The sequence below is a fragment of the Argopecten irradians genome, chromosome 7 (assembly GCF_041381155.1).
Source record: "Argopecten irradians isolate NY chromosome 7, Ai_NY, whole genome shotgun sequence".
NCBI lineage: Eukaryota > Metazoa > Mollusca > Bivalvia > Pectinida > Pectinidae > Argopecten > Argopecten irradians.
In genome coordinates this window covers 15,149,477-15,165,200 of record NC_091140.1, presented here as the reverse complement: position 1 = coordinate 15,165,200, position 15,724 = coordinate 15,149,477, and the positions used below count along the sequence as shown (strand labels likewise).

Genomic DNA, 15,724 nt, shown 5'->3' with positions numbered 1-15,724 from the left:
TCAGAAGGTTTTGTTTTTCTTCATAAAGAAATTATTTTTGATACAATGTACTCCTATGTAATTTATCCATCCCTGAACTAAGTCATATGAAAACTGAAGGCGTTTCAGGAGAAAAAAAACCTGACTGATCACAGACCTACATGTACTTCAAAGTCATACTGTGTAACGCTATTCGATCCTTAAAGGGACATGAACCTAAATAAACCATGTAAATTTGAGTAAAATACATATTTAACATGTGTCAGATACCTTACTAAGTAATATATATCAGTTATTGTGCAAATGTGTCAAATAAAATAATTATAATGGAAATTCCATCTTTTTGTACTTTGAACCGGCCCGGTCGAATTTTGTAACGATATAACCGTTGTAGACAGGCTGTAGTTGGAATCGAAGCCTCAGAGGCCCCATGCATCATGTTCATTACAATGCTGTTTCCCAATTAAGCCAACTTCCTTGTTTCTTCATACCCGTAGCTCTAACCATTCGTGACTGTTCTTCGATTACACGAACTTCCTTCCGAACGAGATGTCTCCTCTCCTCGTTGTTTGATGTCCTCCACAGCTACTGTTCCAACGATGTCCCCGTGTTGAAGTTGTGATTCTGCCTCTTTCATAGTATTCTCTACTGCCCATCTACGTCCTGTCCTAATCTTTCTCTTGCCTCTGTCACCTTGACATTTCGACTGTCCATCAGCATGAGTAACTGCCTGACCTTTGTCACCTTGAACTCCTCCATCAATGATCACTACTGTATACATGTACATGCCCATGAAATTGCCCATAAATATTCCATGAAATACTGATGAAAATCCATTGAAATTAGTTCGTGAAAAGCGACCGTAGTCACCACCTTAATTTCTTATTGATCTGGATTTTTTTGATCATTTTCAGTGTTGTGAAAAAAGTTCATGGCAGTGAAAATCGTCAAGGCAATGAAATTTTTATATTAACTGGAATTCATGACTATGAAAACAAAACACCCGCATATTTTTCATTGCCATTATTTTTTTCTTTGGTATTTATCTTTCATTGCCATGTGAACACAATAATGATTATCACAACTATGAAGATTCACATAAAAGTGACCGTAGTCAATTATTTGGTTTTCTTCTTTTCAAGGCCATAAACTCAGTTTTTCATAGTTATGATTTTTTTCCATGGCAAGTTTTTCATTGCCTTCATTTTTGATCAGATAATAAATTGTTTGTTTGTTTGTTTTTTTAACCACGGCAATGAAAGGAGCAAATATGCAGGATATTGATATATAAGATATATTTATCACTACCGTGAAAATTTAAGTACATACACTGTACGTATACACATATAATTGTCATATATATGATTAATAACGTAATAGTTTATTAAACTGGAACAATGGTAAAATTCGCTAGAATTTTCATTGGAATTCCAGTGGTATTTCCAGTAAAATTTCAGTGATTCCAATGAGATTTCCAAAATTTCAAGCGGGAATTTCTATCAGTCAATTATGAAAATTCTATTGAAATCCTGAAGTTTTTAATTTATGGCAAAAGATATGATCCATATATTAATATATGACAAGAGAATAGTTTACTGTGTTCATTAGGTTTTCAAACTGCCCCAGAAAAATGCTAATAAAATATGTTATCAGGGATATGAAGCAATTAATTTCAATAATAAATTTCAAGTAAATTAGTATTTTCAAAAATCAATCTATGGTAACTGTTGTTAAAAGTTTCAGTAACAATTATCAATGCACAAACCTGAATAGTGGCAATACCTATATATATAATATGAACACTATAACAATATCAGCGTGCAATGATTTCATGTTGATAAAGAATTGCAGATAAATAAAAACTTACTGAAAGTGTTCCTCTGTGCTTAAATATATTTAGGAATGAGATAATCCTTTAACAAATTTGCCAAAACTTCCATTTTAAGAGGAATAATGTTTCCACTTCCACACTCCAGCAGACACAACAGCCATTTTGGATTTTGACTATTTTGGCGGGAAATTTATAAAGTAATGTGACTCATGTGGTCATGTGACAAGTCATGTGAGTTCAGGCTTATAAGCAGGAAGAAAATGCGAAATTGTATGTGGACTTTAGAAGTATCACTCCAAAGATACAGCATTTAAAACCTTGGATATTTAAAAACTTCAAAAATAAAATACATTCAACATCAAAGGTTTTATCATCAATGTTATTGGTTTAATATTTAATTGAAATATATTTAGTTCACAGAATTTTCATGGGCATGTGCACAGTAGTGATATGTTATCAAAGTTTGACAGTATGAAATTGCAAGATTATGTCATTGCACGATTCATTAATTATGCATAAACAGTTGTATGTGTCAATATCTTGATATTGTGAAAATTTCTATATTTTGTTTTCATGGCATTGATAAAAGATGTGGCGGGTTAATTAAAATTTTCATGGCCTCTTTGTGTTAGCAGTTAATTTTCATAGGCCTGGAAACAATAGCTGTGTAACTGCTATATTTTCATGATCCTGATAATGAATACCAAGGAATTTGCTTTCCTTTCACTATCCTTATTTTATTTTAATGCTTATATATCATGGCAATGATGAAAAAATATTATTCAAAAATATATCATCGCCATGAAATTCTGAATTTATGACAGCTGTTAGTTGTGAAAAAAGAATTGAAACAAAAAATCATGACATGAAAACAAAATTATCATGACATCAAAAAAATTTCCATTTTTTTCACAGGATATTAAGAGCTATGAGAAACATTTCAAAACTGTGATTTTAACAATTCATGACAGTTATTTTTATTTTCATTGCATGTGTGGAAAATCATTAAAAAAATCAAACATAATTTCATGACGGATTTCATGACATAATCACTTTTCACATATTTTTCAGTATTTAATCATGGCTGTTTCATGGTAAATAATTCCAGTAGTGGATGTGAGAGGTAGTTGCAGTTTACTTCCAGAACTGTAATGTCCTATACTACTGAAGATTCGTGGGACAGACAGCCATCACCTTAGGTACCTACTTGCCAACCTTTCCATTGTCTCGACAATTGTCATTGATACGTTAAGGACTAACAGCAGCCAAAGTACCCTCTGCGTGTTGCTAACGTTGCCAGTATCGATGAGCGAGTCGTCAAAGTATTTTCCCGGGCACTTAACAGGCTTCTTTGAAATTGTTGGAATGCTTTCCTCTGCAGTCTTTAATGTTTCTTTCTTGATCTTTATCTAATTCATAACTACTTTCCATTTGATGGCCGTTATATAAGGTTTTCCTATACTCAACTACATGTGTATACTAGTGTATCAACATTTCCAATTTTACTGTATGCTCCATCACTGTTTGACATCACGTTATAGGGGACAACCAACTAAATGAAAATAGACGTTAGATGGTTGAGCCCAGGATAGACTTGATCTGGCCACTAATTGGCTAGTAAATTATGAACTTGCAAAACTTAAAATGTTTTCTGACTGGTAATTATTCCTAGGTAACAATGATATGAACTTGGAAATCCAGATTGAAATATAGGATCAAAATATCAATTGGGATAATGAATATGTGAATAACATTAGAATTTCAGGAGTTTTAGTGCAAAATGCACCTTATGTCAAAATGGCTTCCCTGGTTGGAATTTTAGCTGAAGGTTTTTTTTTTTGTTTTTTTTTTTATATATATATATTAAGTGTTTTATGAGAACATAGACTTAAATAATAAAACACAATAGGTGACTAATATTAAGCTGTTTTAATAACACATTATAAAACGTGAACAAACTTTAACACTAGTCTGTGTAAAATTATTTGGTCGGTCGATCTCTAAAAGTGTCATCATTATACAGGATAATGATATCAAGGTATCGAGGATCATCCGATTGTTAAATAGTCGATCAACAAGACAGTCATTTAATCAACGTTTTATTGATAAGTAATTACACAAGACAATTAATGATGGTAATCTATAAAACTCCAGTTGTAGTTTAATATGATTTTCATTGAATCAAAAAGGACTAAGTCATGCCGTTATAATAATGTTGATTGTGAGGATCAAACGTTTAACTTAAATGAGCGTTGAACCTTCGCAGAAACACAATATTGTTTTGGAAAATATGAATTGAATTTGGCAAGGAATCACTATATAATACTAGTATATTAAGGGATTATGGAAGTGATTAATATTGAGTCATATTTCATAAATTATTTCATAATAATACTTCTTACTATTACATTTTTCGCAGGGAAAGTTTTACGGTGAACATAGAAGCGATATACCTCATTCCGGTGAAAATATCATTTTTTATATTTTCACTCACTTTTGAAAAATCGAATTGTAGCATTGACTTTTTGATTGTTACGTTATTGGTTTGTGCGCGAAAATTACATCATATTTTTGTGTAAAAATAGGACGTTATGTTAAAAAATACGACGTAATAATAGCAAGGGCAAATAACTTTGTAAAATACAATGATGGAATAACTTTTGGCGGAACTAGTTGTGATGGTGTTCTATAAATAGAAGCGAGAAAACAAATGCAATAAATAGGTAATATAATAAATGAGTTGCACACTTTGGTATTTTCACTCGTGCTTCAAACTCGTGAAAAAATATAAAAGTGTCCACTTCACTCAATGAAATTCAACTGGTATTCATCAAGAAACAAGGAATATCCTCTATGTAACGGTATTTGAAAGAATTTCGGTAACTTTAACTTAGATATTGCCAGTCAAAACTTTCTGAAAGTTTCTATACATGTTCAGTAGAAACCATAACCGACCGCACAGTTATACAAAATGGGTTGTCAACATCTACTAAGAAACTGTGCTGTTTTCATTTAGATAAACTCTATGAAAGCTTTCACTTTGCAACCACCCTAAAAACAATTGTAAATCAGGGACTTCTTGTTTCTCAAAATGTGATTATTTTAAGTTAATCATCTTTAAAAGTACTGGATCAAGTAATTCTTGTCACATTTGAAAACAATTTTAATGTCATTTTATACAATAATGCAACTAATTTTCGAACAAGTTTCGAACAGTGTTAATTATTTATCATTTAAAAGGACTTTGCTTCAGATCAGACCCTATCCAAAATTCCTGATGACTTATGGTAAAATGGTCTTTAATGAATGTTTATATTGATCTATACTCACGGTAAGTGTCAACTGTAGATATTAGTCTCTGCCACATTGTTATATTGTTGTTAAATTTGCGAATTCTATCAGTTTAAACTTATAATGAATGTTTATATTGTTCCGAACTCACGATAACTGTCAGCTTTAGTCCTTTCTGTCCATAATGAATGCTTATTTTGTTCTAAACTGACGATAATTGTAAGTTTTAGTTCTCATGATGAATGTTAAATCGTTCCAAATTGGCTATACATGGATATATAAGGATGGAGTGTTAACAATTTGTTAACACTCCATCCTTGGTACTCATTGTATTCCGTATATGTAGCACAAATATTTCATTGTTATCACCAATGACAATTAGTGTGATTCATATGATACGTCCAAGTAACAAAACATCATCATACGTCAAGTGGTCTTTTCTCCGATGTCCGGTCGATCACTAGATATCACATATTTTTGACCACGACCAAATTTTCTTTTCTATACTTGATGATGTTTATTTCGCCATCCTAGTGTGCAATCAAGAGGGCATTGTCATCCTGTAGACACATACACAACGGTCTTCCTGCATTAGACACATATACGGTCCTAAGGAAGTTTCCATTGCTCCCGTCGATCAGCATAACTGACTTTGTCACCAATTCCACTATAAGAACATCACCAGATCGGTCAAAACAGACATCCTCAGGATAGAACCTTGACTGTTGAACATCACCTGAATTCCATACCACCAATACCCCGACATTGAAATTTCAATTTCGGATGTGTATCCATCACGATGACCTGGTGTTGTTTTTCTGGTTTGTTACCTGGCATGTATTTACCAAACGATACATCGTCAGAATCGACAACAGCTATATCTTCTGTAGTGATGCTGTACGCCATATGATGGGGTATATCTGCCTTTTGTGTGCACACATGACCCAATGCATTCGTCACCCTCCACCCGTCTGCAGTTTACAAATTTATTTCACTCTTTAACCCTACCAACACCATGTCTTCCTGTGTGATACAGAAAGGCTTCGGGGTAGATCCTAAATTAAAACGTATGACTATGTGACCATCGGACGTTATTTCTCGGATACTCCTGTCCTCCTTCACACAGAACCACATCCTCTCTTTAGTCGGTGACACGGCGATGGTGTAGACTTTGAATTTACATTCGATCTTCTCCTTCACATTTCCCATCTGATCTACTCTGTATATCTGTTCTTTATCCCAGTACGAAAACCAAGTCTCGTCACCTGAACGACATGTACGGCACTCGTCATAATTAAATGATGCTTTAAAACTTGATATGACTGCACGTGGTGGAACAGGACGGAACGACGTGTTCTCTCCTTCAACTAACACTGTACCCACCATCCTACACAGGACGTCATGGGAAACTGTCCCAGGCTGGAAAACAGCAACTATCAAGGACGTTACGGCCGGTAGTGTAGTAGGTCCAGTGCTTAGGATTTCTCCTGCCTTTGCTATGATATAATCATCTGTACCTGAAATCCGTACTCGCTGACACCTGTTCAGTTGTGGCTCTAATTCCTCTCTCGGATAGGTTTTTAACAACTCTTTGTTCTTCTCTTTAACGTCTGCATTCATCTTCACCAAATCTCTACAAAGATGCACTAACCTGTTAGTAATTTGGTCTATTTCCATTTTCATTTCTTCTCCCCGACGTTTAATATCGTCGATCATCTGCTTGAACTCTTTTCCGCTTTCTTTGAAATGCTTTTCATTTTCTTTGATATCATTCTTTATATTTGGAATGTCACATTTTGAAAGTTTGTCCTCGTATTGTTGTATTTGCCGTGTCTGTTCCGATACAATTCGATAAACTTGACAAGGTCGTGTTTATTATGGCGACCAACAACACAGTCCATACAGATAAGATCATTGTTACACGTCTTACAGACATAGACAAACCCCAGACCTGGATGTTCTCTACACTCCGGTACAAGAGTCTGGGCTGTTATTCTGAAAGTCGATCAACGAAAGATGATAATGACTGTGTTATTGTTCATCACTCTATAAGCAGACTGGTCATTTAGTTTTTGGATATTCTAATATGGCGATGATTTCTGGTATTTTCTTGTGGGCCCTTTACTGAGAACAAATGCCCGAGCTATATATTATATTGTCCTTGATAGTGTTTGTTATGCTGGCTTCGATGAATGATAATGCCCTAATGATTATGAACCATGAATGTAATCATATCAGCATGAACAATGCAATACAGGGTCACGCACCCCTTAAAGAACTGCAACAACTAAAGTATATAACATTTTAGGTATAAGCAGTACTTAATTAGAGCTACAATGTATCAAACGAATAATCCGGTAACAAGTTATTGATATCTCATTAGTATAGTAGGTTGTTTTACAGAATAATTGCGATCTAATGATTTCAATGTAATATCAATTGTAAATATTTATTGGACGATTGTCTTTAAATTAACTGCCTGTTATTTTTCTATCAAGAGCTAAATTACTGGTTATATACATGTGTCATACATATTTGGCATGCTTTTATGTAGTAGTATTATATCCCTTAGACATCTTACTATTATTGCAATAATATTATTTATGCAAAATGTTTTTCTGTGTTGTTTCATTGTGAAGCTAGAAGAAAAATAATGCTTCTTGTGTACACGAGTCGAAGATATTGCAATTTCAACAAGTAATTGTTTTCTAGCGATTTAAACGTCTGCTATCTGGCTTTCAGGGTTTATATGATTTAACCATTTCTAATATTTGGAGGATATAATTTTCGCGACATTGCAATGTCATTTCCAAAATATCAACGGGTTTTATACCGTTAATAATGTATCCTCGTGCATAAATTTTAAAGTTTGGTATATATATTGGGTGTGTTTATAATATTTGTGTTCATGTTCTACTAGCGTTTGTTATGCTCGTTATCTGATTGTGATACACAGATCACAATATTGTTTGGTGTTCGTTGTGTTGTAAGCTTGCTTGAAGCTTGCTTGATTATGTTCGCAGTCATAGAATGTATGTCCTCGATAGACATATATTATGATACAATGCATTCTATAGTTTTGTGATGTTTTCCGTCAGCTTTCCCTCAAATGAAAAAATAAGTTTAAACGAATACTTGACAACACAGCGATTGGTGTTACAACTACATGTATATATCAGTGTACTTATATCATCATCATACAAATACACTGCAGCGCTATAAAGGCCGTAGAAATATGTTTAATTGATTACATGTAAGCAATATCCGTTTTTAGCCTTATTAAAATATGCTACTTCCGACAAAAGCAACTGATATTAATCACATTGTCTCAAGCAGAGCTTTGTAATTTATACTTGAATTTCCTAATTGATCTTATCCATAGTAAGTAAATGTGGTATTGTAGTGACGACACACGTCACAATGATGGCCGGGTTCGATTTCCCGAGTTGACGTGAACATAGGTTGAGTGAAAGAAGATTGTTTATGTACACAGACTAAAGCTTATTTGTTGCTATAAACGTTGACAAGCAATAATAAACAAAATGAATTATTATAGCAAAAAAGATGGGGTAAAAATATGGCAATGAAGATGACCACATGATACATATTTGGGTGAAGGCCCACAAGATATAGATACAAAGACTAAGATACTATTGTAAATCAAAAGCAAACATTATCCATGCATCGCTTTCCTTTTTTCAATCCTAATCTTTTGCTGTAGTTCCTTCATATTTCGAATCTTTGTGCTTTTAGAAGAGTAAGATGGCCGATAGTGGCCGTGCATATATTATACAGCAAGTTATGCATAAATATGTACTTATACAAAAATACAACTTATAAAAGAAATACTTAATACATATTAATCTTAAAAATACCCCAGAACGTTATTTGCTCCATTTTGATTGTGATTTATAGCTGCCGAAAATCGCTGTTCACGTCAACGTGTTCGGTACAAGTGAAAGTTAATCCTTGATTTACACTTACGGATAATAAATTTGCAGTAGTGTTTTTGTAATGCAATTCGCATTTGTAAATAAGAAAATCATCATCTAAAAGTCGTATTGGCGCTTAATCATTAGAACAGTCACCTTTGTAAACAAAAGAGTAAACGTTGTCGTATCAAGTGTTAAAACTAGGAAAGCTTACTGTGGTTTTACAACGTAGTTATGTTTGATGATGAGTGTCATTCTTCATTTATTATTTCAAAACGTACAACAATATACGCGAGGACTTTCTATTGTTAATTTCAATTTAAATTTTGTCTGTCAAAACTTCTGAAAGTTTCCATATGTTTAGTAGAATCGACGAAACCGGATCCGAGCGTAAAATTTCAGGTATCAAAAATGAGTTGTCACCGTTTACTTAAAAATTGTACTGTTTTCATTTAGATATACCATACGAACGCTAGCAGTTTGCAATCAACTACAAAACAACTGTAGATCAGAGACTTCTTAATCTTAAATAACCACATGTAAGAGATTTGCAGCTACAGTGATATTTAAATGGCAAACAGTAACAAAAGAGTGCATTCAATTATGGCAGTTATCTGGACGCAGTTGTTCTAAAGTTGATATGCTAATCACATTTAGGGGACAATTTTTACATCAATATAAAATCAGTTCGTTGTGTTAAAACAAACTTGAAAACTTATCTAACGTGGTCCCAAGTATTTTATTCTTTACCTACCAGTACTTGCTAACTTTAGAAAATATATAATGACAGATTTAGCAGCAAAATGTGTTTAAGCTTATCATCCTTTAAAGAGGTGGGTCCAGCAGATATTTTTTGTTACTTTTCAAACACTTTTAATATCTTTTGATAAAATAATGGCAATAAGTTTCAAACAAGTTTCATACACTGTTAATTATTTATTGCTCAAAAGAGTTTTACTTCAGATCAGGTCATGACGAAAGTTGTTCATGGTAAAATAAAGTCCATAATGAATGACCGTAGCTAGTATTGAATGGGTACATGTATATTGTTTTATTGTCTAAACTCGCGAAATCTATCTATTTGAGTTTTATAAATGTGTATATCGTTCGAAATGATAACTGTCAACTATAGTAAATGTCCTCTCTGTCAATAATGGATGTTTATATTGTTTTGAGCTCACGATAACTGTCGGCTTTAGTCCTCTCTGTCCATAATGAAGTTTATGTTGTTAAAAATTCACGATAACGGCCAGCGTCATTCCTCTCTGTCCATAATGAACGTTTATATTGTTCAAACCTCACGATAAATGGCAGCTTTAGTCCTCTCTGTCTATAAAGAATGTTTATATTGTCCAAAACTCACGATAACTGTCGGCTTTAGTCCTCTCTGTCTAAAAAGAATGTTTATATTGTACCAAACTTATAATAAATTGTACCAAACTTATAATAACTGTCGGCTGTTAATTCTCTCTATCCATAATGAATGTTTATGTTATTCCAAGCTCATGATAACTGTTGGTTATATTCCTCATGTTAAAAACTATTGTTAATTATTTTTTGTTTGGGTTCCTATTAGCAATGATGTCGTCCAAAATTTGAAACCATCCTCGGTACTGATTGTATTCCGCAATATGATGTGAGATATAATCCTGATTTGTCTTCTTTAACTATCAACATTAACTATTAATGTGAGGTACAAGTGAGGTATGTTATATGCCAAGTAAGACTTTTCTCCGATATCCGGTCAGTCAGTTGATACCATTCATAAGAAATGTGTCATACGTGACCACGACCCATTTTCACTTTCTATATTTGATGATTTTTATTTCATTCTCATGAGCGATCATGAGAGCACTGCTATCCTGTAGATAGATACACCGCGGTATCCCAGCATCAGGCACATAGACGGTCCTAAGGAAGTGACCATTGCTCCCATCAATAAGCATTACTGATTTTGACACCTTCTCCGATACCAGGACATCACCAGCTCCGTCAAAACAAACATCCCAAGGGTAGAACTTGAACTGTTGACTATCACCTGCTTGTGATTCCATACCACCAATGTACCGACATTGGAACTTGAGTTTCAGATGTTTATCCATCACGATGACACTGGGTTGTTTTCCTGATTCCTTACCCGCCAAGTAGTTACCAAAAGATTCATAGTCAGAATCAGTAACAGCTACATCTCCACTAGTGATGCTGTACGCCATGTGATGGGGTACTACTGCCTCCTGTGTGCACACATGACCCGATGCATTCGTCACCCTCCACCCGTGTGCAATGTACAATTTTATGTCATCCGTCATCCCCACCACTACCATGTCTTCCTGTGTGATACATAAAGACAACGGATTAGATCCTACATTAAACCGTGTCACTATGTTACCATCTGACGTTATGTCTCGGATACTTTTGTCTTCCTTCACACAGAACCACACACCCCCTGTAGTCGGTGACACGGCAATGGAATGGACCTTGGCATTACACTCGATCTTCTTCCTCACGTTTCCCTTCTGATCTACTCTGTATATCTGTTCTTCATCCCAGTACGATAACCAAGCCTCGTCACTTGAACGACATGTACGGCACTCGTCATAATCAAATGATGTTTTGAAACTTGATATAACTGCACATGGTGGGACAGCACGGAACGACGTGTTCTCTCCCTCAACTAATAGCGAACCTAACATTCTGCCCAGGACGGCATTGGAAATGTTCCCAGGCTGGAAGACAGCAACTCTCAAGGACGTTAGTGCTAGTGGCGTAGTTGGTCCAGTGCTTAGGATTTCCCAAGCTTTTGCTATGATATCATCATCTGTACCTGAAATCCGCTGACACCTGTCCAGTTGTGGCTCTAATTCCTCTCTCAGATAGGTTGTTAACAACTCTTTGTTCTTCTCTTTCACGTCTGCATTCATCTTCACCAAATCTCTACAAAGATTCACTAACCTGTTAGTAATTTTGTCTATTTCCCTTTTCATCTCTTCTCCCTGAATTTTAATATCGTCGATCATCTGCCTGAACTCTTTGCCGTTTTCTTTGAAATGCTCTTCATTGATAGCACTCTCTGTCTTTGGAATGTCATATTTCGATAGTTTTTTCTCGTATTGTTGTATTTTCTGTGTCTGTTCCGAAAGAAATTCGGCCAACTTGCTAAGGTTGTGTTTTTGATGTCGACCCACAACGCAATCCATACAGATAAGATCATTGTTACACGTCTTACAGACATAAACAAACCCCATACCTGGATGTTCTCTACACCCGGGTACTGGAGTCTGGGCTGTCATTCTGAAAGTCGATCAACGAAAGATGATAATGACTGTGTTATTGTTCATCACTCTATAAGCTGACTGGTCTCTTGTTTTTGACGATTCCAATATGATGACAATTCCTGGTATTTTCTCGGTCGGCCTGTACTGAGATGAATATAATATATTCTTAACGTAATCAAAGCAGCATGACTAGTGCAATAAGGGTCATGCACCTTTTAAACAACTGCACCAACTTAAGTGTATAACATTATAGGTATAACCAATACTTATGTTATGGAGATATGCCGATAACTGTACAATATGAGTAGTAGCATATTTAATGCGGTTTTCGATGTTATTACCTGTAGGTTGTGATGAGTTCGTGTAATTTTTATCACTGATCGTTACATTTACACTTTGATCTCGAAAATGTTTAAAAAAATACCCAAGAACGTTATCCATTTTGATCATGATCTATAGCTGCCAAAAATCGCTGTTCACGTCAACGTGTTCAGTACAAGTGAAGGTAAATCCATGATTTACACTTACGGATAATAAATTTGCAGTAGTGTTTTTGTAATGCAATTCGCATTTGTCAATCAGAAAATCATCATCTAAAAGTCATGTTGGCGATTTATCATTAAAACAGTCAGCTTTGTAAACAAAAGAGTAAACGTTGTTTATCATGTGTTAAAAGTAGGAAAGTTTACTGTCGTTTTAGAACGTAGTCCTTTTTGATGAAGAGTGATATATCATTGAATGTCATGATTGATATTGCGTACTCATGGACATTGTATAATCTGCTTAATCTTGTGACATGATATTTTAAAGCTACATTTTGTACATGTATCTATTCACGTCTGTTTCAGTTAATTACTCTATATATAACATATGGTTAATTGTAATTTATTCATTGTGTTTTTATAACTCATCTACCCTTTGAAGTTAATTATCCAAACTGGTCTTACTAGTACTATGAAACTTACGACTCAGACAATAGATAAGCTAATTATCTCACCTGTCCGAGTACCGACCAGCCATAATAGAGTCATATACATGCCAGGTGTCACCCATTGTATCAATTGTACATTTAATTCCATGTCTCATATTTTGTCATCAGTTAGGATCTAGAGCTCGGTCTCTACGGGTCGATTTTCGGACACTCCGGAAATCGCCTTCCGACTCAAAGAAAAGTGATTTAATAAATTCGTATTTTAACAACTAATCAACGTCTTTGGATTTTATACCGCGACAAGGAAAATATTACAACTACCGGAAATTCCGTTGTGATATTTCCATATGTTCAGTAGAATCGGAGAGCCGATTCAGAGCGTTAACTTTCAGGTAAGATGAATTGGCACCGCCAACTTAAGAACTTGTACTGTTTTCATTTAGATAAACTATACGAACATTTGCATTTTGCAATGAATTCCAAAACAACTGTAAATCAGAGACTTCTAAATCTCAAATAGCCACCTGTAACTGATTAGTAACTACAGTGATATTTAAAGACTAACAGGAACAAAAGAGTAAATTCAATTATGGTAGCTATCTGGACGCGGCTGTTCTAAAGTTGATATGATTATCACATTTTAACGACAATTTTCACAACAATATAAAATCAGTTCGTTCTGTTAAAACAAACAAAAAAATTATACAGTAATAATTATTTATTATTCCAAAGTGTTTTACTTCCGATCATGTCATGACGAAAGTTACTCATGACTTATGGTAAATTTAAGGTCATAATAAAGGATTGTCAACTGTTACAGAGGCTATTGTTCCAAACTCCCGATAACGGATAACTGTCAGCATTAGTCCTTTCTGTTTATAATAAATGTTTGTGTTGTTCCAAACTCACGTTAGCTGTCAACATAGTACCCCCTGTCCATAATGAATTTTTTACATTGTCACTATGTTATGATAAAAAAACTTTATTTAAAGAGGATAACATGCTCAGCCAAAGGCTAATCTACTACATGGTCATCAGATGTTACCACCAATCTCTCGGATACTCTTGTCATCCTTCACACAGAACCACACCCTCCCTGTAGTTGGTGTAACGGCCAATGATTCAAAATTGGCCTTTCTTCGATATTCTCCTTCACGTTTCCCTTCTGATCTACTCTGTATATCTGTTCTTCATTCCAGCACGACACCATTCACCTGAACGACATGTACGGCATAATTAAATGATGCTTTGAAACTTGATGTAACTTACACGGAACGACGTGTTCTCACCTTCAACTAATACTGTAACCACCATCCTACCCAGGACGTCATTGGAAACGGTCAAAGTTTGGGAAACAGCAACTATCAAGGACGTTACGGCCGGTAGTGTTGTTGGTCCAGTGGTTCGGATTTCTCCTGTTTTTGCTATGATATCATCATCTGTACCTGAATCCGTACTCGCCGACACCTGTCTAGTTATGGCTCTAATTTCTCTCTCAGAAAGGTTTTTAACACCTCTTTGTTCTTCTCTTTCACGTCTGCATTGATCTTCACCAAATCTCTACAAAGATGCACTAACCTGTTAGCAATTTGGTCTATTTCCATTTTCATTTCTTTTCCCGACGTTTAATATCGTCGATCATCTGCCTGAACTCTTCGCCGCTTTCTTTGAAATGTTCTTCGTTTTCTTTGATAACACTCTCTATCTTTGGAATATCACTTTTTAAAAGTTTGTCTTTGTATTGTTGTATTTGCCGTGTATATTCGGATACACATTCGGTCAACTTTTTAATGTCGTGTTTATTATTGCGACCAACCCCATACCTAGATGTTCTCTACATCCGGTACTGGAATCTGACTTGTCATTCTCAAAGTCGTTCAACGAAAGACGATAATGACCGTGTTACAGTTTATCACTCTATAATCAGACTGGTCTCTTGTTTTGAAGATTACAATAGTTTGACAGTTCCTGGTATTATTGGTCGGCCTTTACCGAAAACAATTGCCCGAGCTAAATATATTTTGACCTTGATGTTGTCTGTAATGTTGGCGTCAATGAATGACAATGTCCTTATAATTATGAACGTCATCATAGCAGCATGATTAGTGCTATGCCGGATCATACACCTCTTAAACAACCTCTTAAACAACTGCGCCAATGAAAGTATTTACAATATTCGACACGCATATAACCGGCACTGAACTATGCAATCTATCACGAGTTAATGATATTGTATTACTGTAGTAGGTTGTTTTTCAGAATAATTGTGATCAAATGATTTCAATACAATTTTTTATGATGAGTATTTATTGGACGGATGCCTTTAAATTAACTGCCTGTTATGTTATTTCCTTAATATGCTGGTTATATACGTGTGTGTCGTACATTGCTTTTTTGTAGTCTTAACTGAAATTGTTGGACAAAATGTCATGATATGTAATTGAATTTTGTAACTAGTCTTTATACAAATAATGCATTAGATTTT

The 15,724-nt window shown here is 34.8% G+C and overlaps 1 protein-coding gene across 1 annotated transcript; it reads right to left on the bottom strand.

Moving 5' to 3' along the window:
* Positions 1 to 10,465: 10,465 nt before the first annotated feature.
* LOC138326814 (uncharacterized) lies at positions 10,466 to 12,441 on the bottom strand. Its single transcript, XM_069272817.1, has one exon. The coding sequence runs from the start codon at positions 12,321 to 12,323 to the stop codon at positions 10,833 to 10,835; it is 1,491 nt and encodes a 496-aa protein (XP_069128918.1). The 5' UTR covers positions 12,324 to 12,441; the 3' UTR covers positions 10,466 to 10,832.
* Positions 12,442 to 15,724: the final 3,283 nt, after the last annotated feature.